Raw genomic sequence first — 27,437 nt, 5'->3', positions numbered from 1 at the left:
GGAAGCTGCCCAGAGTAGGCGGGGTATGTATAAATAAGTATATTATTATTATTATTATTATTATTATTATTATTATTATTATTATTATTATTTCCTTGCAGGAGCGGCTACTGATGCAACAAGTTGCACAGTTCTCAACGTCAGAATTTACATTTCCTCCGTGCAGAATCTGGCTTCTTCTTGGGTCTCTCACACTCGGTCCAGGAGGGGCGTGGTATTCAGTGGCAGAATACTTCCTTTGCATGCACATTTACCCAGACTGATTAAATTTTGACCCAGGAAGTTGCCCAAGGTGCCTTTCCACAAAACAGGTGAATACAACTCTGGGGCTCCTTCTGCCCACTTCTGACACCTGCTGTTGCACTGGGGCAGTGCATTATTCCTTCCCCTAGGATTGCGGGCCCTTTCCTTGTCTCAAGGGCAGAGAGGGAAGGGCCAGAAGCAGCCGCTGGCCGCTAGAGGCACGGAAGAGTAACGGCAGTTTCTAGGATGAATCCTCGGCCTCCCTGGCTAGAGGAGATCTGGTAGCAAGGCTGTGAAAGGCCCTCTGAGAGCCAATGCCAGTCTGAATCAATGGCACTGCGCTAGGGAGGGCAGGGGAAGCGAAAGCAAGATTCATCGTGCCATTGTCTTATAGAGCGCCATCAAGGTGCAAGGTGTTTTTAGAAAGTACAAGGGAGGAGGTCTCTGCCCCAAGAGGACTCCAATCACAGACACCCACAATAAATAGCTTGTGGCATTTTGTAAAATGGGCGCAACATTTCAAGCCGGGAGAGGCTTGAAAGAGCAGCACCCCAACCCACATCGTCTCACCTTCAGCTCCTATGGAAACCAGCTTGACTCCTTTGCTTGCGATGAAATCGAGGGCTTTGTTCACGTTGTTGATCTTATGTACCCTCATCTTTCCTCTCTCCGGTTTCGGTAACCGCTCCCCTGGGGGAGTAGAAAGAAGAGAGGGGTTGGTTGGTTGGTTGGTTGAAGGAGGAGATCGGATTGAAAGAGCACAAAAGTTAGCTTCCTTTTAGCATCAGATGCAAGCTCAGCAAGACACAAAGGATGTCTGTGGCTCCTGCAGGACAAACACCTTTCTTGTCCAAAGAGGAACAGATTTTTTATTTATTTATTTTTTTGGTTTCTTAAGTTACTTTGGTTTCTTAAGTTACTCTTTAGCAGTCACCCGTCTCTCCAAATGGAGAAGAAGCTGACATGTGGGTCAGATTTCAGAGTGTGTAAGCCTATTGAAGCACCAGAGTGAGGCAAAAATCTTGAACCAACCTGGGGGGGGGGGTGTCAAGCCAGTGTGAATGGGTCAAAACGGGGTTAACAAGGCGCCAGGTGGCCCATCAGCCTTCAGCCGCCCCAAAAATCAGTTTAAACCCAAACTGTGAAATTCTTCAGATTAACAAGGTTTGCATGGCTAATTCTGAGTTAAGAACTAGACAGTTTGGGGGGGGGGTAGAAAGAGTACACTGTGCTTTGTCTATTTGTTCTCCCCACCTCCTGCTCTCCATTTCTTTGTGGTATCACAGACACCAGTCGAAAGCCATGTTCTTCCAACCAGCCCCCTGGAAAAGCAACTGACTTGTAAATTACAAGGATTGCAAGCTCCCCAAGGACATGCTCTACAGCAGGCATAGGCAAACTCCGGCCCTCCAGATGTTTTGGGACTACAACTCCCATCATCCCTGACCACTGGGTCCTGTTAGCTAGGGATGATGGGAATTGTAGTCCCAAAACATCTGGAGGGCCGAGTTTGCCTATGCCTGCTCTATGGGGAGCTGCCTTCAGGCGCCAGGCCCCTTGGCAGATCAGCTCTGCGTTGCAAAGATGTCTGCAAACGCGACATGATGGCTGGCAACATCAGCCTTGCCCTGTGGGAATCCCTTGCAGACGACCGCAGTGCCTGGAGACGGGCAAGACAGGTTGTGTATCCACAGCAGTGACCAGAGGAGAAATAACCAGAATGAGCGCAGAGGAAAAAACGTCATTGTGCATCTGCAGCAGCACAACCAGACACCTTCCTCTGCCCCAGCTGCAACAAAACATGTCTCTCCCGCATTGGTCTCTGCAGTGCCAGCAGGCACTGTAATTCTCCAGTGGTTTGACTTCACCCACAAAGGTGCACCAGTCCCTTGTCTCCCAAGACAGATGTGCCAACAACAAACAGGTCGTGGGGCTATTGATATGATCTCAGGGCAGATGCGTCACCTCTCGTTATCTTAGGACACGGGTAGGCAATCTAAGGCCCAGGGGCCGGATGCGGCCCAATCGCCTTCTAAATCCGGCCCACGGACGGTCCAGGAATCAGCGTGTTTTTACATGAGCAGAATGTGTCATTTTATTTAAAATGCATCTCTGGGTTATTTGTGGGGCCTGCCTGGTGTTTTTACATGAGCAGAATGTGTGCTTTTATTTAAAATGCATCTCTGGGTTATTTGTGGGGCATAGGAATTTGTTCACACACACACACACACCCCAATATAGTCCAGCACCCGACAAGGTCTGAGGGACAGTGGACCGGCCCCCTGCTGAAAAAGTTTGCTGACCCCTGTCTTAAGATGTCAAGGATGACTGCTCGAAACTCAAACTTGCCGCAGAGCTAAAAGGCGGTCCTGAAAAGTGCCAATAACAGCCCCTGTAGGTCCTTCTGACCCTCACCTGAAATGACCTCCAGTAGCAACATGAGCTTCAGGCCATCACGGAAATCTTCGTCGATGTTCTCAATCTGCGTGCCGGCTTTCCGCAGGTGAGAATTGCACCATGCTGTGAAAGTCTGGGTGGGAGGAAAAGAGGAAAGGTAAGGCTCTGGAACCCTTATAGACTCAAAAGCACTGCAGACTGGTACTGTGGCAGCCCTCTGGCTCCTTCAAGGCAATACGAGATCAAAAACAAAAACACAGGCTAACTTGTTTTTTGGCTCGGGAGGGAGACACACAGGGAGGTTCAGCTCTCTGTCCTCCGCCCACCCAGGTTCTGATTTCAAATAGCTATGAATTCGTTCCACAATTGAGCGGGGCTGCAGCCTGGCCTCCTATGAATCCTCATCACACAAGGCACAGAATTTGGCCTAAAGCCATGGAGCCTGGTTGCTACTGCGACTCTCTGCTCCACTTTGAAAAGCATCAGGTTTCTAGTCCTCAGGTTCAGAAGCAGCCTGGAAACTTTTTGCCCCTTTAAACACAGCACGAGGCGGTGCCTTCAGATATTTAAGAGGAAATTTTACTTTCCCGGTTCCTGCTCCTGTCCTTTTGGAAACTTTTGAAATAAAAGGTTACGCAGGTGCAAAGTGAGCACCTTCTCTTTCCAGTTTATTCTGGTTACATTTGGAAGTTGAACTTCATTTTAGAACAGAATCCAAAATCTTGCTGGTCCTGAGTGGAAGGGGTGCACAGGGTCTGGCCAACATAATTCTTGACCCCATCTTACATCTGGTGGGCTTCAGTCAAATGCTCCTCACAGTACCAGACCCTCCCTCAAGAAAAGGGTAAGGTGTGGACTGCACCCCCCCCCCCCGAAGAAGAGCTGATTCCTGCCCTCCACTGCACACAGTCTATTATTGCACTCCCAAAAAGAGTAGCTTTGAGTTAGGAAACTTGTTTCTACAAACTGATAACATCTGGCTTTGGATATGGGCCCTTGGTTGCAGCGGCAAGAAGCAACTGAGCCGCAAAAGGACCAAACCTTGAAGGAGAGAGAAAATTCTGATGGGGAGGGAAACAGTGCTGGTCGATATCTGTCACCAGCTAAACATCACGATATACTGATATATCACAATTTCTGAAATAAGGATGGAGCTATGGAGAGGCATTGGCTGGCTTTGTGGTTTTCCCTACATTGTGATTCTTGTGTGTGTACACACATGATTTGTGATATACCGGTATTGCCAGGTCGAAAAATCATGAAAACGATGTCACACTATGGATTTCAAGCATGCACGCTAAACAGGTGGATGTTTGCACCCAGGCAATCCAAATGCTTCACCCAGAAAAACTGGATTCTGTGATTAGTATGAAGTACGGACGCTGAACTATTTTGTATCACCCAATCCGCCATTTTTAGCTATGGCAAATTATTTATTCTGGTTCTGACAAGGGGGAGGGGGAGGAGAGGCAGAAGACACTGAAAAGCCAAGAGAAGTATTTGCACAGCCATCTCTTCAGGTTCCAGGAGGTATTGCCCACAAATCTTTGCCGCCATGTGGACTAGAAGCCTGTTTTTCAAAAGAAAACAGAGATACATTGGAACAGGCACCCCAAACTTCAGCCCTCCAGATGTTTTGGACTACAGTTCCCAACATCCCTGACCTGTTAGCTAGGGATCATGGGAGTTGTAGGCCAAAACATTTGGAGGGCCGCATTTGGGGAAGGTCACAAAACCCTGTATGTACAACTACACTATATGCTCCTTTGGAGTCACACACATTGCAGACCATAACAAACCCGGGAAGCAAATTATCCCTGCATCTTTCCCTCATTGCCACTTCTCCCACTTCCTCTCTCACATACTTTAGATGTGTGCAACTTTATGGACCAAGAGGGAGCAAATGATTTGTAGGATAAGGGGAAGCTGAACCAGCATTATCGACTGCGGGGAGCTGCTGAGCCAAAGCGATCCCTCGACACTGTGCAGAGACAAGCAACCCCAAAGCACTTGCTAGCTTGCTAATCGGCCCTGCTTTCTAAAAAAAAATCCAGCTTGGATGCGCCATAAAGGAAAGGGAATCTCTGAGGGTGGAAGGCATCAGCGAGGAATTGCAGCTCACCACTAAATGCAAGAGGAATTCCCCCCCCCAAAAAAATGTGGTGCAAATGCACTCTCTCCTTCCAATGCCTGCACAAATCATGCATGCTCCAACCAGGTTTGTCAACCAGCCCCCCCCTTCCCAATATCACAGTGCAAAGGTATTGGGAACAAAGCGGGACACGCTTTGAATGATCGCCTCTTCTGGACGCTGCCTGTAGAGTGTGGCAGGGGGGAGACACATTGGTTCACTCAGACTGACACACGCCACCCTCTGAACGCAGCAGCAATCATTTGGAGAGCAGGTGCTCTCCTTGCTGGCATTAGCAGGCGGGGGAAAGGAAATCCCGCTTGCACACAGCTGAGAGGAGGGTGGCAGGTAGGAGAAGCAATTTCTGGGCCACAGAGGGGCTGGTGTGCATGCGTGTGCATATGCATGCGAGGCAAAGCTTCGAAGCAGAGGCTGGGTGTTTGGAAATGCCTGCGCCCGTGTCAATTCAAGGAGAGCGCACTAACCGCAGAAACATGGTCCAGAGGTTTTGTTACCACGGACCCCTCGCTGTTCAGCCCCGCTTAGTCCAGGGGACAAGCACATGGGATTTACAAGGCTTCCTGTACATGCATGCGTGGGGGGGGGGCTGGGTTCTGCACATGGCGACACCGGTGTGGTTAACAAGGAAGCTGCGAGGGGGGGTGCCCTGGGCGATTCCGAAATTGCATGCGCAGGTTTGCTCAGGGGCCATCCGTGTCGCCAAGCTCATCTTCCAGAAGGAGACACCCAGCAATAGTTTGGGGGTTGTGGGAGATGACTAAGGAGCATGTCTCATGATGTGGGGAAAGCAGGCGGAAAGCAGAAGTTTCTCTCTTACACACTCTATGCAAGGAAACTTACGGGCTATAGATTTCGGAGAGACCAAAAGGAAGGGCTTCTTCACGCCACAGAATCTGTGGAAATCACCACCAGCTGAGATGTGGCAAATGCCATGGCTGGGATGACACTAAAAGGGGTTTTGAATGAGTCACAGAGGAGAGGTCTAGCAATAGCTACTACCCAAGATGGTTAGACAGAACCTCCTTGTTCAGAGTGTAACCCCCCCCCCCCCGGTGAATATGGGTTGCCAGTGTATGGGTTTTCGCCTTCCACAGTTGTTAATGCTGGGCTTTCTGGAGGCATCTGATTGGCTACTTGTGGGAAAAGGCTGCTCGGCCAGATGGAACTGTGATCTGATCCAATAGGACTGAAGTTCTTATGACAAATGCTCTAGTCTGAGAATATGGATTCTATGGAATTCAAATTTTAATACAATGCAAAAGAAATATAACCAAGCAATAAAAAAAACCATACAGCATCTAGGTGCATTACAATTGCTTCAACCGGCAGAAAAAAAACCATTAAGTCAGTGTTTCTCAAACTTGGGTCTCCACCTGTTGCTGGACTACAGCTTCCATCATCCCTGACCACTGGTCCTGCTAGCTAGGGATGATGGGAGTTGTAGTCCAACAACAGCCGGAGATCCAAGTTTGAGAAACACTGCATTAAGTGGTCCACCAAGATCCCCGGCCATTTTCAAGTGGCCTGCAGTAAATTTTTGCTTGCCACAAATTTGCAGCTGTTTACAAGCCTTGCCTTAAACCAGTGATGGCCAAACTTGGCCCTCCAGCTGTTTTGGGACTACAACTCCCATCATCCCTAGCTAACAGGGCAAGTGGTCAGGGATGGTGGGAACTGTAGTCCCAAAACAGCTGGAGGGCCAAGTCTGGCCATCACTGCCTTAAACCTCCACCCTTCGCAACAAAACATGACAGTGCAGACCTCTCCCTCCACTGCAATGCTCACTCCCTGCGCTGTCACCCAAACAACTGACCCCTCACTACCACCACAGCAAGGCTGAATGCTGTTCCACACAGTTTGATGCTGTCTACAAGGACCAGATCCAAGCCTCACCTGAAGATGCTGCAATACGGTTAAAGCCACCGCCAGCCCTACTTGCCCTTTCAAATTGCGAATAAATCCACACCCGTATAGACCGCAGGTGCGGCTGCTACTATTAATACTTTTTTGGAGCAAGCAACGTTGCATTGCAGTTACTCAGAAGCAGGGAGCTTGGAGCCATGAATAGGGCCTGTCACTCTGCATCAAGCAACATCTGCAACACCCCAGCTCCAAACATCCCCCCACCCCACCCTACACATATCCTGGCTGGGCAAGCCGGGAACAGCAAGCCGGAGAGCTTCCGGCAGCGCAAAGCTTGTTTTGACAACTGTTACTAACCCCATTCATTCAGAAACTCAAGAGGCAGTGGCTGATTAATTGAGCAGCAATGCCACACACAAGCTATCAGAGGGAGCGCCAATATGGCTGGGCTAAGCCAGACAAGGAGCCGGGCATGCTGGCTTTGAGAGCTCCTGGAGATGTAGCCCCCTACTCACCCACCCCCTCACCATCTGACAGATGTATCCCACTTTAAGTGGAAACTGACTCAAGTGCTCTCTGGCAAAGGAGAGACCATAGCCTGGCAGAAGGTCGGTCTCTACTCTGCAAAAGTGGAGGAAGACGAGGGGGCAGTTGAGGTGAAAGCTCAGCTGCAGCGGAAAGGGATGGGCATTGGAAAAAAATCTGGAAGGGGCAGTTGGGTGGCGGTGGAAGTGGGGGAAACACTCCTCTGCTCTTCTCAAGGACAACAGCAGACCCAATGCATATGGGGCAGAAGAGCAAGAGGGGCAAGCCAGAAGCTGGCAGAGCATCTACTTTGCATGCAGAAGGTCCCAGGTTCCAGTCCTTGGCATCTCCAGGTAGGAGAGAACCTTGCTTGAAAACCCTGGGCAGTTGCTGCCAGTCAGTGCAGGGAATGCTGAACTAGATGGACCCAATGGACTCGCTCAGTGTAAGGACAGCTCCCTATGAGTCATTGTTGAGTTAGAAGTGGGTCTTGGGTCTGAAAAGGTTGACAATACCTGACCTAAAAAACAGGGGTGATGCTCTCCCCCACCACACAAGGTGCTACTGGGGCAGTCCCCAGGGCCAAGGCAAGCCCCCCCCCCACCATACACAACTGGCTGCCCTCCCAGGAGGGGGCACCACTGCAAGTCTGCCACCCAGATTCTTGCAATGGGGTCTGTTGCTTTGGTTGGTTTTCTGGGAATGTGACAGAGGCCATACTGTCCAGCCGTCGTTCTGCTTAACGTATTTGCAAAAGAACAAAGTTCAAGTCACTTCTCTGCCCCGAACCTCCTAGATGACCTCGAGCAAATCTTCGCCAGTCGCCTGCCAGCAATGTACAGGACGGCACTAGCCTACCCCGCAGGGCCGCTGTGAGGCTGCGTGAAGTGCTTTGAACTTTTGAGAGGCGCTATAAACGCCATGCATTATTATAGTATTGCACAAGCGTAAGAGGTGGCATTGTTGCAAACGGCCCCCAGCTCTTTCAGATGGCAAATAAATTGCAGAATTAAAAATAATTACCTCCGTCAAAGAGAACTTTTCTTTTTAATTCCCAGGAGCAGAGGTAGGAAAGAGGAGTTGGCCCAGGGCAGGAGGGCTGGGCCTTTCAGCCTCGCCCTTTACCACTGCGTCATTCCCACGCTCCGAGGAGACCCCACCCTGGTGGCCTGAAAGGGGCTGGGAACCAAAAAACGGCCCACGTCATGCTGCAAGAGCCCCCTTCTCCCTCTGCCGGGTGGCACCAGGAAGCCCAGCTGGGTGAATGAACAGGCCGTATTCTGTGTTGTCTCACTTCCAACCCCCCCCCCCAACGAATGGGCCAATCTGGGCAGGCTCTGGTGAGCTAAGCAACCAGGAATGTTGCTTTTGACAGCTTCTAATGAACCATTCATCTGACAAGGAGGGGTGGCGGGGAAAGGCTCTGAAAAACAAGAACAAGGGGATCTGAAGCTGCCTCTTTCTTTTAACAGCTCCTAAAGTAACCTCAGAGATTTTCCCGCTCGGGCTGGCGTCAAAACTTCAGACAATTTTCGGAAGAAATGTGCAATGCCTGCTCATGACCTCCCCTGCCTGACGGGTGTGTTGAAAAGCAACCTTATTGTCAGGAAGCTTAGATTCCACCTCGACAGGAAGAAAAGGAAAAAGAACAAAAGGGGGGGAACCTTTTAGCTGCATTCTTAAATGAAATGTTTGTCATTAAAAGGGCCCAAGTTTGGGACACTTTCTCTCTACGCGTTGAGCTAACTCTGGGTGAATATTTTGCTCAGAAAGGGACTAGAGCAGCATGTTTGGAAAGATTAAAAAGAAGGGGCTTTACTGATCCACACCAGATGTAAAGGAGCAACACACACACCCCAACACCACCGGAACAGAAGCAAAGAGTGTCTGTTGCACCTTGCAGAGTTTCTGCCTCCTTTTACCTTTCGACATCGCCTTCCCCTTGCAAATTCAGCTCACTCAAATATAATTGGTAAGGAGGAGCAAGATCAACAGTGCACCAACATGTTTGACTCTTTGTGACCCTATAAACCAGAGGACGCCAGGCCCTCCTGTCTTCCACTGCCTCCCGCAGTTTGGTCAAACTCATGTTGGTAGCTTCGAGCTTCGAGAACACTATCCAACCATCTCGTCCTCTGTCGTCCCCTTCTCCTAGTGCCCTCAATCTTTCCCAACATCAGGGTCTTTTCCAAGGATTCTTCTTTTCTCATGAGGTGGCCAAAGTATTGGAGCCTTAGCTTCATGATCTGTCCTTCAAGTGACCACTCGGGGCTGATTTCCTTAAGAATGGATAGGTTTGATCTTCTTGCAGTTCATGGGACTCTCAAGAGTCTCCTCCAGCACCAAAATTCAAAAGCATCCATTCTTCGGCGATCAGCCTTCTTTATGGTCCAGCTCTCACTTCCATACATCACTACTGGGAAAACCATAGCTTTAACTATACGGACCTTTGTAGGCAAGGTGATGTCTCTGCTTTTAAAGATGCTGTCTAGGTTTGTCATTGCTTTTCTCCCAAGAAGCAGGTGTCTTTTAATTTCGTGACTGCTGTCACCATCTGCAGTGATCAAGGAGCCCAAGAAAGTAAAATCTCTCACTGCCTCCATTTCTTCCCCTTCTATTTGCCAGGAGGTGATGGGACCAGTGGCCATGAACTTGGTTTTTTTGATGTTGAGCTTCAGACCACATTTTGCACTCTCCTCTTTCACCCTCATTAAAAGGTTCTTTAATTCCTCCTCACTTTCTGCCATCAAGGTTGTGTCATCTGCATATCTGAGGTTGTTGATATTTCTTCTGGCAATCTTAATTCCGGTTTGGGATTCATCTAGTCCAGCCTTTCGCATGATGAATTCTGCATATAAGTTAAATAAACAGGGAAACAATATACAACCTTGTCGTACTCCTTTCCCAACTTTGAACCAATCAGTTGTTCCATATCCAGTTCTAACTGTAGCTTCTTGTCCCACATAGAGATTTCTCTATGGGATTGGGATGTAGATTGGTTCAAAATTGGGAAAAGAGTACGACAAGGTTGTATATTGTCTCCCTGCTTATTTAACTCAGGGTAGGTTAACATACAGTGCCTGGCGTGCTATAGTGCCTGGCGTGCTATGGTCCATGGGGTCACGAAGAGTCGGACACGACTAAACGACTAAACAACAACAACAAGGTTAACATATGTGCCAGTTTCGGCCAACCTGGTGCCCTCCAGATGTTTTTTGGACTACAACTCCCATCAGCCCCAGCCAGTGGGCACTAGGTTGGCTGAGGCTAACACATCCTGTTTGGGGTGCCAAGTGAAGTGCTACTTCACTCAGGTATTCCTGGTGTGGCCTTGATTCTAAAACAGCAGACAGAGATGCAGGAGGACACAAGACCATATCAAATTGCTTCTGAAAGCCCCTTCAGTTTCCAAGTCATTTGCCACACTGGGGGTTGTTCCAAGAAACCCAAGTCCAAAGCCCCACTAGTTAAATGGAACTCACTGCCTACGGTAGTTCTTTAGACCACAGGCAGCGATTATCCTACCCTATCTCCAATCATAAGAAGCCCATTTCAATAAAACTAATTTTGCACCACTTCCAAAGATATACATGATGAAAATTTGGCAAGGCTTACAGGGAGGAAATTCCTATTCTGGGGCAGGCTCTCAAAATGTATCTCAAAATGTATCTCTGCACATGCTTCAGGACCCAATTTGATGCTTAGAGCATTCTCAGCAAACACTGAGCTAGGTTGAAATACAACCTTGTGGAATCCAGCCTGGGAGTAGCAGGAGACAAGGCAAGGATTCAAGGCTCACTGTGACTCATTCTCCCATACCCTTGTAGTCAAGGTAAAAAGTTAAAGGACCCCTGGACAGTTAAATCCAGTCAAAGGCAACTATGGGGTTGCGGTGCTCATGGGGAGCCGGCATTTGTCCACTGACAGCTTTCCAAGTCATGTGGCCAGCATGACTAAAGCGCTTCTGGAGCAATGGAACAACATGACGGAAACAAGAGCGCACGGAAACACTGTTTAGCTTCCCGCCACCTATTTATCAACTGGCCCTGGTGTGCTTTCAAACTGCTAGGTTGGCAGGAGCTGGGACAGAGCAATGGGAGCTCACCCTGTCGCGGGGATTCGAACCACGGACCTTCTGATCGGCAAGCCCCAAAGGCTCAGTGGTTTAGACCACAGCGCCACCTGCTTCCCTTGAAATATGAGGGGCAGCACAGAGGCAAAGATGCTGACCTGGTAAGTGCCGCAATCCAACACCTAAAAGGAACACAAAGAGCAAACTGTGTTCTAGCTGGAGGTGTCCTTGTACGGTGGCTTGGAGCCAAATCCTACATGTCACCAGCAAGTGGCTATTTACAGGCCCCAACCAGGAGCACGGGGTGCAAAGGTGCTGCCGTCAGGAGGCTTGTGACAACCAACACCTGCTTGCCCCATTTCACACAAGTACTGGTGCCGGGTGGCTATTCTGAACAGCACAGGTTCGTCAGCAGCAGGGGAAATGGTTTTCTGTCTGAGTCCCTGCACACATTTTAAAGCCATTAACCCACCCCCCTTCCCACCCCGCTCCCATTCCTGGAATGCAGGCATTTCCCTCCGGTCAATGAAAGCCTTGCTACAGTTTCCAGAGTTAATGATAGATCTATGCAGACTCCAGAGGCCCCAGCGCTCGCTCTTCCAACCAGAAACCCGGCTGCTGCCTTGCTCTGATCTGCACATTTGTGCTCTTGGCACCGAATGAGCCCAACTTCTCACAATCGAGAGCAAACGCCGACTTTAATTATTCCTCCTTGCAGGACAACCCTCTGCTCTGTGGGCAGACAGGCAAGATCAAAACCCCTTCTGAACCACACAAGGAGGGATGTGCCGCATTTTGAAAGCTCGCGTTGGTCTCGTGCAGAGGTAGCACCGAGCTGTTGGCTCGACATTGCAGGAAGGAGCTCTGTGCTTGCACGAAATCTTCCCGCCCCATCTCAAGTATATTCAACAGACTAACGGGTTTTGCTTGCTCTCCAAAGCAGACTGCAAACCCCAGTTCAGAGCTGGTGTGCAAGCCTGGTTTGGAAGGGAAACCGTGGTCAAGCAGGAGGCAACAAATGAAGAGGGGTGTGTGAGGGGAGGGAGGGCAGCGAGGGCAAAAGCACAGAGCTGCATGCTTACTGCAGAACCAAGCGATTCTGATAACCACTTAAGAACTGAAGACAAGAATTAGCATATGTAATCCATAGCTGTTTGTTCTGCTCAGGTATGCATCAATAGATACAGGAGCCTTAAAACTGTCCAAAGCACTGCAGGTGGATGGAGAGGAAAGAGAGGAAATCCCCAGGTCAAATTTCACTTCAGCCACAGATACACTATACAGTATCAGATAACAGATAGATCATGATCTACCAGTAGATCACTGTCTCCCCCCAAAGAAGCTCAACAACTTTGGCTCCCCTAAAAAAAGATCAAATTTTTTGCCCTGCACCCCCCCCAAAAAACGGGGTTTTCCCCTTCCCTAAAAAAGCTCAACTTTGACCTGAACCCCCCAAAATGGGGTAGATCACTGCCAGCTTTTAACTCTATAAGTACCGTAGATCACAGTCTCTTGGGAGTTGGCCACTCCTTCACTATATTATCTCAGCTTCAGACAATTCATGACATGGGGGCAACAGAGGTGGGAGCAGGTCTGTAAATAGTTGCTTGCATGGTCGCCTTTGGTGAGTAATCACCACCCCAGGGCGAACAGGCAGTGATGTTTTTGGAAACTGAAAGGCAATAAGAAACCACCACCACCACCCACCCACACACCATTTCTGCCTTCAAGTTGTGCATGTGCAAACGAACAACTAATTCGGGTAGGAGTGGGCAGGCAAGCTCTATGACCTAGTAACTTTTGTGGACTCATTTTCCAGGCTGAGACAGGAGGAGGAACAGGGTTTATTTTCAGCTTGGGTGCTCGCTTAGAGCACACTTACTGCTCATTCCAGGTGAGTGGCAAACAGCACCTCTGGCACGAAACCCAGAACTCAGCATTTGCATAGCATTTCAAATGTTCGAAGAAATTTCCCACAGACTCTTGGCGATCCCTGCTAAAACCTTTTGGGAAGAGTTGGAGCTCAGGGGCAGGGCATATGTTTGGCATGCAGAATGTCCTAGCTTCAATCCCTGCCATCAATCACAGGAGAGTCACTCCATGTAGACAAGAGTGAGCTAGACAGACCAATAATATGACTCTATATGGCAGCATCTCATGTTCTAACCCTGCGTAAAATAAGCACAGCAAACACTGCAAATAAAGGGGGCAGGCCCCAAGGCCACCTAACAAATCTGCGGCCAAAGTCAGACTAGATTCTTAGCTACAAGTTTTCTAGATCCCGTGATTATTAAAACAGTTTGAGTATATAACACCAATCCTGGCACAACTGTGCTGCCTTCCGATTAGAATCTGGGTCCAATTCAAACTGCTAGTGTTGACCTATAAAGCCTTAACACGGCTCAGGACCTCAATGCCTTATGGACCGCCCCTCCCCATACAAACCACCCCGGACCCTGCACTTGTTATCTGAGCCCCTTCTCTATGACCTGCCTTCCAGAGAGGTTCGGAGGGTGGCAACAAGAGAACGGGTCTTTTCTGTGGTGGCTCCCCGACTGTGGAATGCCCTCCCCAGAGAGGTTCGCCTGGCACTATCATTGCATGTCTTTAGATACCAGGCAAGAAAAAACAAGGCCTATGGGGGAGAGAGCTGCTATTATGGTGATTATTTTACTATTAGGCTGTCAGTGTGCTTTTTTACTAAGTTTTCACTATGTTATTATCACTGATGTTTCGTAATGTGTTCCTAATGTTGTACACAGGCCTGAGATATTTTGATAAAGGGTGGCGCTGTGGGCTTGCCGATTAGAAGGTCGGTGATTCGAATCCCAGGGATGGGGCGAGCTCCCGTTGCTCGGTCCCTGCTCCTGCCAACCTAGCAGTTCGAAAGCGCGTCAAAGTCCAAGTAGATAAATAGGAACCGCTCTGGCGGGAAGGTAAACGGCGTTTCCGTGTGCTGCTCTGGTTTGCCAGAAGCGGCTTAGTCATGCTGGCCACATGACCCGGAGAAACTGTCTGCAGACAAACGTCAGCTCCCTCGGCCAGTAAAGTGAGATGAGCACCGCAACCCCAGTCATCTGCGACTGGACTTTTATCTTTACTTAGTACCTAAATAGAACTAATAATAATAATACCACCACAAAAGGCATGCACAACACATGTGGAAATCGTAGAGCTAATGCATGCTCCTGCTGGTGTAGTTAACAAGTCTCATCCGCCCAAGTTAGGCCAACAGTTAGGGATGACAGGAGTCATAGTCCAACACTAGAAATACCTCACTGTCGTATAGGCAAAGCTATGTCCATTACCCAGCATGCATTGCTTGCCATCTGAACCGTACAGGTGACGATTTGTGGCTCATGACTTGGGGGGGGGGCAGATTAAACATTGCCTAGTTAAGAACTGCCACTTGGACGCAAGTCCTACGTGCAAAAAAATAAAAATCCCTTTACAGCAGTTCTTCTGTGCGCACTCTCACTCTCTCTCTCTCTCATGCCAGGCGTGCCTTAAGGTCAAACTGCAGGTGGCGCTGGAATGTTCCAAAATGACTAAGAATTTAAACACACTATTTTGAAACTGGGTGTGGCATGGCATCAGGGGGGGGGGATGAAGGAGCTGATTAAGCAAGCCTGGTGTCAGCCCGGCCCAGATCTGACAAGTCCCACTCTCACGTACAAACCCCGTCCACAGTCCGGAGCTGGAAAACTCAACTCCTGGGCCTTCACAACTCCTTTACGAGGTGGGACCTCAGGGTGTCTGCAGAAACATGTCCGAAACAGCCACCATCAATGCTCCATCTTCGTATTCTGCTCACAATGCAAGAATTACTTTGCTGCAGGGTGAGGTGGGTGACATGCAGACATGGCAGGCAGCATGTAAGGTAGTGATCAATGACTGGAGGCCCCTGGGCCAAAACCCTTCCACACAAACCCTGCCGCCACCTTTGCCCAGAGAATGCCAGTCGGGCCTCCATTGCCAATCTGGAAAAGATTGCAGGGATGACTTTGATCTTGCTGCAGGTCACTTCTTTTATCAGATGAGAGTAAAGATACTGGCGTCCCACATCTCACTTGCTACCCAAAGCGGTTTTTCAGGAAAATTGGCTGTTGACAGGCTTTTGTGTTGAAACAACGTACAAAGGCTATGCAGAATGAGGAAGTCCTTCTCCACTAAAAGTGTGCAACTTCTCACACAGCATATTGTGCTTTCACATTCATAGATTTGTTGGAGTTGTAGAGTTGGAAGAGATCCCAAGGGTCATCTAGTTCAACCCCCTTCAATGCAGGAATTTCAACTAAAATATCCACGACAGACGTCCAACCTCTGCTTAAAAACCTCCAAGGAAGGAGAGTCCACCACCTCCCGAGGGAGTCTGTTCCACTGCTAAACGACCCTTACTGTCAAAGTTTTTCCTGATGTTGAGTCGGAATCTCCATTCTTGTAACTTGAAGCCATTGGTTCGAGTCCTACCCTCCCACAGCAGGAGAAAACAAGCTTCATCTTCAAATATCTTCCCCTAAGATATTTGAAGATGGCTGACATATCTCCTCTCAGTCTCCTCTTCTCCAGGCTAAACATACCCAGTTCCTTCAACCATTCCTCATAAGGCTTGATTTCCAGACTCTTGATCATCTGGGTTGCCCTCCTCTGCACACATTCCAGCTTGTCAATATCCTTCTTAAATTGTGGTGCCCAGGACTGGACACAGCACTCCAGGTGTGGTCTGACCAAGGCAGAATAGAGTGGGACTATTATTCCGGCGTATAAGACGACTGGGCGTATAAGACGACCCCCAACTTTTCCAGTTAAAATATAGAGTTTGGGATATACTCGCAGTTTAAGAAATACGACCCGGCGTATAAGACGACCCCCAACTTTTGAGAAGATTTTCCTGGGTTAAAAAGTAGTCTTATACGCAGGAATATACTGTACTTCCCTTGATTTGGACACTAGATTTCTGTTGATGCAGCCTAGAATAGCATTAGCTATTTTTGCTGCTGCATCACACTGTTGACTCATGTTAAGCTTGTGGTGCACCAAGACCCCTAGAGCCTTTTCACATGGACTGTTAGTAAGCCAGGTGTCCCCCCCCATCCTATATTTGTGCATCTGGTTCTTCCTGCCTAAGTGCAGAACCTGGCATTTGTCCCTACAACTGAGATTCATTTGGTAGTTTTGGCCCTGTTCTCCAATCGGTGAAGGCCATCTTGAACCTCAATTCTGTTTTCTGCGGCATTGCCCAGGAAGCTGCAGTTATTGGGAATCTGATAGCTGCAAATTAAGGGTTTGGCCATGGAGTCAAGCTTGCGTACCAGTAGCCATGATTAAGAACCAAACAGCCTGGGCCTTTATATTTTGATCCAAGCTTCTGATTAAACTAAGGTGAGCAATCACTGGCTACAGGTAATTTACAGGGAAGTGTTACTAAAGTTTGGGGGAGGGAGGGCAGACTAAGGTACAAATAACTGGTAGGCTAGCAACTTATCATTGTGGACTTGATAAGTTAATTCACCAAAATTTTCACTGAATAATCTGAATTACTCCAGGACATTTATCAGGGACAGCCAATGGGTGGGGTATTATTATTATTATTAATTGTGGGGGTCAGAGGGGGGAGATCTGACTTACACCCCTTGTGAAGGTTTTTGAGTGGCAGAGTTCATGTCTAATGTCTATCTTGGAACACACAGCCATACAGTTTCACACACTTCCGAAATTTCAAAGTATACCTTTCAAAATAATAATTATTTCCATAAACATTACACATGATTTAATGTTGTCTTTTTGCTTTTTAACATCCAGGGAAATGTAGACAGAGGATTCTTTCTGCCAGTTAGAAAAAAATCAGGGGGGTGGGGGTGTTCAAAAGTTAAAACCGAAATGATCAAACGGTTAAAAAATGGGGAGGGGTAAAGTTTTTCTTATCTGGGCTTAGAAACAGTCAGCAGAGCTCCACTTTCATCAGAAAAAAGAAGAAACTGCAACTTTCAGATTTTGGGGGGGAAAGCTCAGAAAATTAATAGACCTAAAAGGTAGGTAAAGAGCAGCAATGTGTTTGGCTATAGAGTTAAATCTTTGCAGGCTCCCAAAAATGTTTCATGGGCTTCAGAAAACGTAAGGTCTGCATGAATGTTCAAGGATTTTTTTTGAAACCTTTGCAATGTCATTTGTATGTGTGCTTTGTCAAACATTAATCCGTTTTATTCCCCCAGTGTGGAAGGTGGGTGTATCTTAGGCAATTGAGGGGCCGAAAGATTCAGAGGCTGCAGAGCCGCATAAATCAGGAGTGAAGAGGCTGGCAAAGCTCCCAGATTACACTTCTGGGCCACATACCGGAAGATGTTCCGCAACCTCGGATAGATCACCCTGAACCCACCCCCACCCAGACCCAAGCGCCTAGGAGTGCAACTTGTTTCATAATCCAAACACAGCAGCAGCGCCACTTTTTTATCAGCTACATTCCAACCTTTGAATCTTGGACCTTTGATTTGTAGCTGTGTGAGTTGCCTGCACTGCTATTGAATTTTTAGCCGCGCTTCGCTCACTGCTCTGGAAGAAAATATTTCCTAGAAGATTTCTCTTTCGAGTTCCAATTCTCCATTTCAGACCTGGAGCTGTTTTGGGGGGGGGGGGGGAGAGGTAGGAAAACCATCAATCTGTGCCCTAACCCACCCACCCCCCATTTCCTGCTCCCTGGAATTTTTCATCTATTGGAGGGGCTGAAGAAATAAAAGGAGCTGATAAGGAAACTACAAGCTGAATGACTTAAGGGGCCCCTCCCTTGCTCAAACTCACCAAGCCGGCTCTGTTATCTTGCCATGCCTGTACCACTCCCTTCCCGCAAGGTGCTTCCTGTCAGTTTACACCAGGGGTGTCCTGTTACATCCCACAGTTACATGGTGAAGCTCGGCAGGATCCATACAGTAATACAGAATGGCGGTACACAAATTAAAAATGACATGAAATGAAAATGGCGGGGCCTGCTCGGTGGCAGCCCCCCATTTGTGCAATGCATTCTCAGGTGATGGCCGAAATATTAGTTTGTTTGGTTTGCTGCACTGATTTCCCACCTTCTCCTCCCCTCATTTCACCCCCCACAACTACCTTGTTAGGTAGGTTAGGCCAAGAGGCTGACTGACTGGCCTGAGGTCACCTAGTGAGCTGATTTATGGCCAAGTGGGGATTTGAACCCTAATTTCAAATCCGACACTGCAGAGACTCTTAACCACTGTACCACACTGCCTCTTCCTGGCAACCCTGAAATTAGCAGCGGTTAGGATATTGCAGGTGTTTTCGAATTCATTTTTTAATTCTATTGCTCGCTGCTTTGTTGCTTGCCAGCCTGGGCTCCTTCGGGAGGAAGGGTGGGATTGGTATTTAATAAATAAAATAATACATTTAATAATAATAACAACAACAACAACAAATAGTAGAGCAGGCGCTTTGCATGCATGCAGGTCTCAGGTTCAAACAGCAGCAGCTCCAGCTAGGAGTATTTCAACTGGCAGGTGATGGGAGAGACTTCTCACTGCCGGAGACCCTAGAGAGTTGTAGCAAGTCTGAGTAGAGGAGGAGACAGTACCAGGCTATATGGACAAACAGCTACAATGAGGCAGCTTTCCATGTCACCAAAAGCCAAAGCCTGCCCAGTGAGCCCAGGGCCTCCTTGTCACGAGAGTCCAGCATATACTGTCCTCTCACACCTGGGATTAAAAAGATGGTTTACTAAACTGCAGCAGGCTTATGCAGCCCTAAAGATGACAGGCCCCAAACTGTGTCACCTACTGAACAGAGGGAGATTAAGGAATGGCCACAGCCCAGGGGAAGGAATATCTGCTTTGCATGCTGACAATCCCAGGTTCAATCCCCGGGATCTCCGGGAAGAGCTGGGAATGCCTCGTCTGAAATCCCAGGAAGCCTCTGGAAAGTCAGTGAAGACCAGTGTTTCCCAAACGTGGGTCTCCACCTGTTGCTGGACTACAACTCCCATCATCCCCGACCACTGGTCCTGCTAGCTAGGAATGGTGGGAGTTGTAGTCCAACATCAGCTGGAGACCCACATTTGGGAAGCACTGGTATAGACAAAACTGAATTAGATGGGCCAAATATCTGAAGTGCTTTAAGGCAGCTTCCTAGGAGGTTTGCTCGGTCAAATTGAGTTATCTGCCTCCAATCTGGACCAAGATGAATGAGCAGGGTCTTGGTGGCAGCCCTTTGAGGGTGGGGTATGAGAGGAAAGGTGGAGCAAAAAGTTCACAAATCCCCACGTACTCTGCAAAAGGCAGCTTTGCGCAAGCATGGCTGTGCCGTTAACCCGGAAAGGTCAGCGAAAGGACCTGCAGATAATCTGCTTGCGTTGCCCGGCAACTTCTGACACTTCCAGGACATGGAGTCCCCGGGGCGGGGACTGCAGAGCCCAGTTCTGCCTCTCTGGGATCTGGGCTCCAAAAAAAACCAGGAAGCAAAACAGGTACCTGGGAAAAGGGCTGGAGCTTCTGACCCAGCTTTCCAAGCCAGATTGCAGAACTATCTTAGGACTGGGAGGGTGGAAATGGCTTTGCAAGCCTTCCCTCCTTTAACCCAGCTTCCTGGCAAGTGCTGGTTTTGAGCAAGAACCCTGGTATTTTAGGAAATAGGTTCAGCAGGAACGGGGGCGTGCAAAGAGGTGGCGGATCTTGTTGCATTTTAAGGGCCGGTTTAAAGTGTGACCTCGGTCACAAGCGCACAGCAAGCGTGGGTTGGCGTTAGGGGGAGACGGCAGCTCAATTTGCTCCATGCTACAGCCAGAAATACCCAGAAATGCTCAGCCACGGCTTGGGTCAGAGCTCCGTGTGGGCAGCAAAGCCAAAGTCGCCCATCAGGAAGGGCCCAAAAAGGAAAGCGGCGGAACCTCGCAGAAGCCAGAGGGGAAGCAGGAAGCACCTACATTGGAAATAGTCACCAGGGGGGGGGGAGCAAACAGCTTCCCGTTTAGAAAGTGCGGCACATCTGGGGAGGCCGCTGGCAGACCTGTAACTAAATTTAGCCCCTGCAGTTTTGCATCTGGGCCCCAGCACTAGTCCTCATCCCAAGGCCGTCCCGTATTCTGCACCTGAGCTCAGCCAGACAAAGGCCCCTTGAGACATCCACCCTCCAGATTCGCAGGAGCAAAATGCAGACTGATGCCTGTCACTCATGTACCTGTATCTCAGAATAAGCAGCTGATCTGCCTTAAAGGGGAAGGAGTCAGGGTCTGCCATAGCCTCCGTTGCTGTTCAAGGGCCAATGTCCAAAGAGCCCACTTGGCTGCAGCTCAGGGAGGTCCAACGGGTGCAGCCAAAGCCATTGCCCCCTCCCCAATTAAAAGAATGGCCCTGCTGAAAGCTGCCAGGTGAGGGTCTCCACTGCACAAAGCAGCCACCTTTTGTAAGCTGCTTTTTCCCCTCTCTGCTTCGCACAACCAAAATCTTACACCATTTTTACACTTCAGTGTTTTATTTGTCATTGTGTATGGCCTATGACTAAAAAAAACAACAACCACAAGATGTACTAAGTCCCTTCAGAATAGAGTCCCACCCAATTCAAAGACTTGCTTCTAGGATTATTACGTCCCCTGAGCACCAGCTCACCTCAGGACACTGGAGCCAGAGATTGGCTTGCTTAGCCACGGAAAACCCAGAAAGTGAGGAAGGGAGAGAACTTCTCCCAAATTGCCCTGATGTGACATATCTGGGTGGAACTCCCTCTGGGTAATGTAATGTTAGGGGTGTGGCACTGTATCGGTGTCAGCCTCTCCCACCCTAATTTGTCCTTCCCCCATCCCAGGCCCCTAACCTTGTATCCCACCCAAATCTTTCCTCTCTTGACAGAAGGATTCTGCATCTGGAGGCACTGGGAGACCTCCCTGTAGGATCACATGCAAAGCCCCCGAGGGAGGGCGGAGGACTAACCAGTAGGTGCTCATTTGAACATGCTGAAACCCAACACCGCTAAGCCCTGTGATTAGCTCCTACCTTCGAAAAGGGCCAGGAAGCAAACTACACCCAAACAGCCTCCTCACCCCGGCATTCCTGCTGCTTTCAAGAGGCTACAGGGGACTGTTTCGAGGGCACACTACTATTTCAGGAGGAGGCAAGCGGTTCCTCACAAGCAGATCTAAAATGGCCAAGGAGGCAGGAGAAGAATACAGCGTGAGAAGGGGAGATCAGGCTCGAGGTTGGGAAGCACACAGCAGTTCATATTCGCAGCTCCGCTGGGTGGAATTCAGTGGATCGATCTGGGAGACCAGAGGGTCAGTTCTCACACTGCTTTTCCTTGCAACAAGAGGACTCCTGCTTTTGTGAATTATAATAAAATAATAATAATAATAATAATAATAAATTTTTATTTATACCCCGCCCTCCCCAGTCAAAACCGGGCTCAGGGCGGCTAACACCAATAAAATTACAATAAAACATAAAAAACAATTAAAATACAGATCAAAATACAATATTAAAATTTAAAATGCAGCCTCATTTTAAGTAGTCCATAAAACCAAACCATGAGGGAGAAAAAACACAGGGGTAAGACTAAGTCCAGCCCAAAGGCCAGGCGGAACAGCTCTGTCTTGCAGGCCCTGCGGAAAGATGACAAATCCCACAGGGCCCTGTTCTCCTGTGAAAGAGCGTTCCACCAAGTTGGGGCCAATACTGAAAAGGCCCTGGCCCTAGTAGAGGCCAATCTAGCCACCTTATGGCTTGGGATCTCCAGAATTATGGGGTCAAGCCTGCGTTTGGAAACTCATGCATCTCTCTCTCCTCAGCCACACTTCCACTTTGCAAAGGCAAAAATGCTCAGAGTCATGCCTAGAAAGCACAAAACGCACACACACACACACACACACCACAATCATGCATGCTCTAGTTATCTCCGGGCTTGGACTACTGCAATGCGCTCTATGTGGGGCTACCTTTGAAGGTGACCCGGAAACTACAACTAATCCAGAATGCGGCAGCTAGACTGGTGACTGGGAGCAGCCGCAGAGACCGCTTAACACCAGTCTTGAAAGATCTACATTGGCTCCCAGTACGTTTCCGAGCACAATTCAAAGTGTTGGTGCTGACATTTGAAGCCCTAAATGGCCTCGGTCCAGTATACCTGAAGGAGCGTCTCCACCCCCATCATTCTGCCCGGACACTGAGGTCCAGTGCCAAGGGCCTTCTGGCAGTTCCCTCGCTGAAAGGGAATCAGGCAGAGGGCCTTTTCGGTAGTGGCACCCGCCCTGTGGAACGCCCTCCCACCAGATGTCAAAGAGAAAAACAACTACCAGACTTTTAGAAGACATCTGAAGGCAGCCCTGTTTCGGGAAGCTTTTAATGTTTAATAGATTGTTGTATTTTAATATTCTGTTGGAAGCTGCCCAGAGTGGCTGGGGAAACCCAGCCAGATGGGTGGGGTATAAATTATTATTATTATTACAATCAGAGCTGACTTGGGGTGCTAAAGCGTGTGGAGCGGCAAAAAGCACTCGGAACACAGCTGGTTGCTAATTTTTTTATTACTACCTCTAGACTGTAGTTGTGCAATCACATGACTGGATTATGCACTCTCTGGGCACAAATAAGGGCAGGCAAATGCATTTCAAGGAGCAGTGATGTGTACAGCCTAGAATGCAATTCAAGACAGGGCAGGCTTCTAAACACTGTGATAAGCAAAAAATTCTACCTGGGCATCCAGTCAAGGCGCTGTATGTGTGACTCCCGACCCACTCTTCTTAGATCGCTGACATGGCACAAATGACTTACCAGCCTGCCTACGCACATGAAACTTTTTTGAACTTATTCGGAAGGCTGGGATAAGCACCCCGGGTCCCTGAAAGCAGCCAGCCTTGATCATATGGCCGAAAGAAATTTGGGCATGCCAGCCTGCAGCTAAATGAACGGCACTGCCACACCACAGAGAGGTTGCAAAGGCAATTTGTGGAGCCGGGCAGTGGCGTGGTGGGGAAAAGAATGGTCCACACACCTAAATTTCAACTTCCGAGAGACAACCTGCCCGTACTTGCCCCACTGCCTGGAAAAAGGAGAGGTGAGGGATGAATCATTCCTAACTTGAGAGAGACGGGAAGATCTGTCAAACGCATTTGGGAGGACAAAGCTTTTTAGGTTTAACTTACCAGCCAGTCCAACCGCTCCCTCCCTCCCTTCAGCTTGCAAATCCAGTAACCCTGCTCTGTGGAGATCTACCAACTGCATCATCCGGGAGACTCCTTCCATGAGAGATGGCTGGCTGGCTGGCTGCCATTCAGGCTGTTTTATGTTAGACTAGCTCCCGGTTCCAAGGAACAGTGAGGCTCAGTTGCTATGGGGTGGGGGGAAAGGCCGACTCCTTGCCTGTCCGCACCTCTGGGGCACTGCTTGAATTGCTCTTCCACCCGGGGCTCCCCCCCCAGAACAGCAAAGGCCGCCACCCACTCCCTGCCTGACACCCCTCACCCAGGCCTCACTACAGAACAGCCATGGAAACTGCCAGCTCGCCTTCGTGAGCATGCATAATCTTCATTGCCATGGCAAAGGGTCAACCGTTTTGCTCTGGATTCATCCATGCAAAGCACACTTGGCATTATCCCGACCAGGTCTTCGGAGAGCTGGTGGGGTGCAAGGCTACGGATCTGAACCACAAGTTTCTGGTTTCCTCCCTTTTTTTATGCAGCTTCAGGCAAGTCACAGTTCTCTCAGCCTGCCAAGATCACATGTGCAAAGCTTTCTGGACACTCGCAAAGTGCTGTGTAAATGTTCATCACTGTCATTCCAGACAGTGGAATAATGCCCAGTGTTAAAAACTCAAGATATATAAGCGAGGCAGCAAATGGCTCCTTGAACCAGGGTTAACAGTCGCCAAACCGGAATGTCTAGTTGCAACCTGGCACCTGGCTCATTTTGAATGCTGTCCCTGCCGCATTATTCTCTCCATCTACCCCACTCTTAGAGAACTGCATATTCTGCAAAAAGAAAAGCAGGGTCTTGAACTCTCCCCCATGTATTCAGTAGACCAGCATTATGTAGTGAACCAGAGCAAGCTTTCCCAAACTTGGGTCTCTAGCTGTTTTTGGACTACGATTCCCATCATGCCTTACCACTGGGATGATAGGAGTTGTAGTCCAAAATAAACTGGAGACCCAAGTTGGGAAACCCTGGACTAGAGCCAGGGAGCCCCAAGTTTCAGAACCCCACTTAGCCACAAAACTCATTTGACAAGCCTAGGCCGGTCACTCTGAGTCTAACCTAACTCACAGAGCTGTTGAGCTGTTTGTTCGTTCTTTTAAAAAAGATAATGCAAGAAATCTGGATGCCACTTGTTCTGAGCTTCTGGGTGGAAGGGCGGAATGGGGGGGGGGAGGTCATAAACCATGCAAGCTCACTTGATTTTCGTTTCCAAAATTTACTCTGCAAATCGACAGGGAAGGAGAACAATGGCTTCCCCTCCTCCAGTTACTGGAAATTTTATTCAGTAACTGCCACCATCTCTGAGCACACAATGAATGGAAAAGAGCCAAGGCAAAGCTGGCTTGACCAGCTGCGGGAGAACAAACATGGAAATCTGAAGGATTCAAAATGCAGAATTTCAAATTTTGAAGTTGCTCATATGGAACAGCTCGGTGGAAATTTACAGGACTTCCCGGACATACGAAGGAGGGGCAAGGTGGAGACATTTGGCACTACCTGCATGGAAAATAGCGCCTTCCCCTGTGCATGTCGTTCCCCAACCCCAAGTCCAAGCTTCCATTGGCAAGGGTGCCAGTCCCTTTTGTGCTCAGGAACCAGCCAAGATGGTATGTAGAGATCCCTCCACTGTGGAACGAGAAGGAGCTGACAGATGAAATCTCTGAATCCTGGAGGGGAGGCAGGCTGCCAGGGGCATGTGGCAAAGGGCCTGGAATCCCAGCCAGCTAGCAGGAGTGACAAATGCCACACACACCATCTTGTGACAGGTTCCCTGGCCTGCATCAGACAGATAAAAAAGCAGAGAAAGCCGGTGAAGCAGTTACCTTGATAATGGATGGTGACGGGGAAAGAGATAAGGAGCGTGAGCGATGGGGAATGGGGAAGGTAAGCCTGCAGAGTCGATCAGCACCATCACAGATATATTCACATAGCACTTTTGAGAGCATGCAAAGCATTTCACAGGGTTGCACAGTATAATGCCCACCATGTAGGACAGAATTCAACACAGAAAGGGGGGGGGAGAGAGAAAGATATTTGCCCAAGGCAAGGGGGGGCACTTGTGAGCCTCCAAATGTTCCCGGAGTCCCAGGGTCTAACTCCCATCAGTCACACCCAGAATTGGCAATAAATGGTCAGGGATGATGGGCAATGAAGACCGGCAGCAGCACCAGTTCCCTACTCCCAAGGCTTAGCTTCGGACTCTGGCAACTCTACTTCGAACGTACGCTCGGCCATGAAGATAACTTGATCCACTTGGGCCGGATGCTCTCTGAAGCCTTCTAGCTTTCCCCACCCGGGGGCCCTCCTGACATTTGGGGACTATGATTCCCATCATTCCTGACCCCTGTCCAAGCCAGCTGGGGCTGATGGGAGTTGTAGTCCAAAACAGCCGGAGGCTGGGAGGAACTGGAAGCGACCTCAAAGGGTTGCTGTGATAAAATGAGAGGGGGAGTACTGCGCAAAGGGGGCCCTAGGTAGTTCTGCCACCCTAATAAGTTTTTGGGGAGTGGGCCAGGAAAGGGCATTTTCTGTGGCAGCGCCTAAGTTCTGGAATTCCCTTCCTATAGAGACGCACCTGGCACCTTGACAATACGCAGTGTTTCCAAAACGTGGGTCTCCAGCTGTTTTTGGAAAACAACTCCCATCATCCCTAGCTAGCAGGATCAGCGGTCAGGGATGATGGGAGCTGTAGTCCAAAAACAGCTGGAGACCCATGTTTGAGAAACACGGCAATACAGCTTTCAACAAATGCTGAAGATGCCCCTTATTTGCCCTGGCTTTTGACACTCGTTTTCACGACCCACCTTTCTTTTGTAATTTGCCTTACCAGCTTTTAATTTCTGAGTTTGAAATCCTTGCACCCCACCCTGGGATGTGCTGGTGGAGGTAATAAATTTGACAGCAATGTAAATAAATTTGACAGCAACGTATTGCCTCAAGCACCTTGGAGGGAAGGTGGGATATATAAATGTTGGTGCTGACATTTGAAGCCCTTCTGGCAGTTCCCTCACTGCGAGAAGTGAGGTTACAGGGAACCAGGCAGAGGGCCTTCTCGGTAGTGGCGCCCGCCCTGTGGAACGTCCTCCCATCAGATGTCAAAGAGATAAACAACTATCTGACGTTTAGAAGACATCTGAAGGCAGCCCTGTTTAGGAAAGCTTTTAATGACTGTTGGTTTGATGTATTTTTAATCTTTGTTGGAAGCTGCCCAGAGTGGCTGGGGAAGCCCAGCCAGTTGGGCGGGGTATAATTTATATTATTATTATTATTATTATTATTATTATTATTATTATTATTATTATTATTATTATTCCCTTGCTGCTCAGGCATCTAGCACCTACTTTAGATCAACTATAAATGTTGCCTCTGCCCTGAACCTCATTAGATGGCCTTTGGCAACCCAGCCTGATCTGCAATATGGTTAGAGGTGTTTCTCCTAGTCAAAGCCTGTTACATGAAGCTTCCTATGGGTGGGCAGATAATGTGCCCTTGCAAAAGTACTTTGGACTCCCCGCGGTTTGTCCAGCAGTATGTACAAAGATAAAACGAGCCTTCTTTGGCCAAAACAGAGCCCGGAAGCCCTACGTTCGCAGCAGCCTCTTTCATCTTTTGGAGGTGGGGGTGGGGTGAGGAAGCTGCAGTGACCATGCGACTTCCTCTGAAAGCTTTAAAACCGTACGTCTGCCTACCTGCAGACACGGCAGGCCTGCCAGAGAGACTAACCGGAAGTCAGAGAACTTCCTCCCGCAGCTGCAAGTGCCGAATGAGCCACTGGAATAAATGGGATCTCTGGGAGCCTGAAGCTGGGGAAGACGGTTGCTCATGCAGCTCTGCTCCACCCCATCCCCCCTTTAAAAGTTAGGCCTTAAGAGATATACATGAAGCTGAGAAGGCGTTCTCCTCTCATCCAAACTGGGGTTGGTCCCGGAAGCATATGGCATGACCTACTTGTCTGGACGATTTGTCTATGCTCACAATCTGCCCAAAGGCTACTGCTCCCATT

At 48.9% G+C, this 27,437-nt stretch overlaps 1 protein-coding gene across 2 annotated transcripts in view; it reads right to left on the bottom strand.

The window, feature by feature from the left end:
* ACTN4 (actinin alpha 4) overlaps positions 1 to 27,437 on the bottom strand; it is a 107,923-nt gene that overhangs the window by 47,551 nt on the left and 32,935 nt on the right. For both annotated transcript variants that reach the window (XM_035117974.2, XM_035117973.2), the window contains exons 2-3: positions 2,659 to 2,773; positions 814 to 933 (exon numbers count right to left, since the gene is read on the bottom strand). In XM_035117974.2, the coding sequence (XP_034973865.1) occupies positions 814 to 933; positions 2,659 to 2,773 (235 nt within the window). The remainder of the gene's footprint in view (positions 1 to 813; positions 934 to 2,658; positions 2,774 to 27,437) is intronic.

Source organism: Zootoca vivipara, chromosome 6 (assembly GCF_963506605.1).
Source record: "Zootoca vivipara chromosome 6, rZooViv1.1, whole genome shotgun sequence".
In the NCBI taxonomy this organism is placed as follows: Eukaryota; Metazoa; Chordata; class Lepidosauria; order Squamata; family Lacertidae; genus Zootoca; species Zootoca vivipara.
This window is presented reverse-complemented; position numbering and strand designations above follow the sequence as displayed.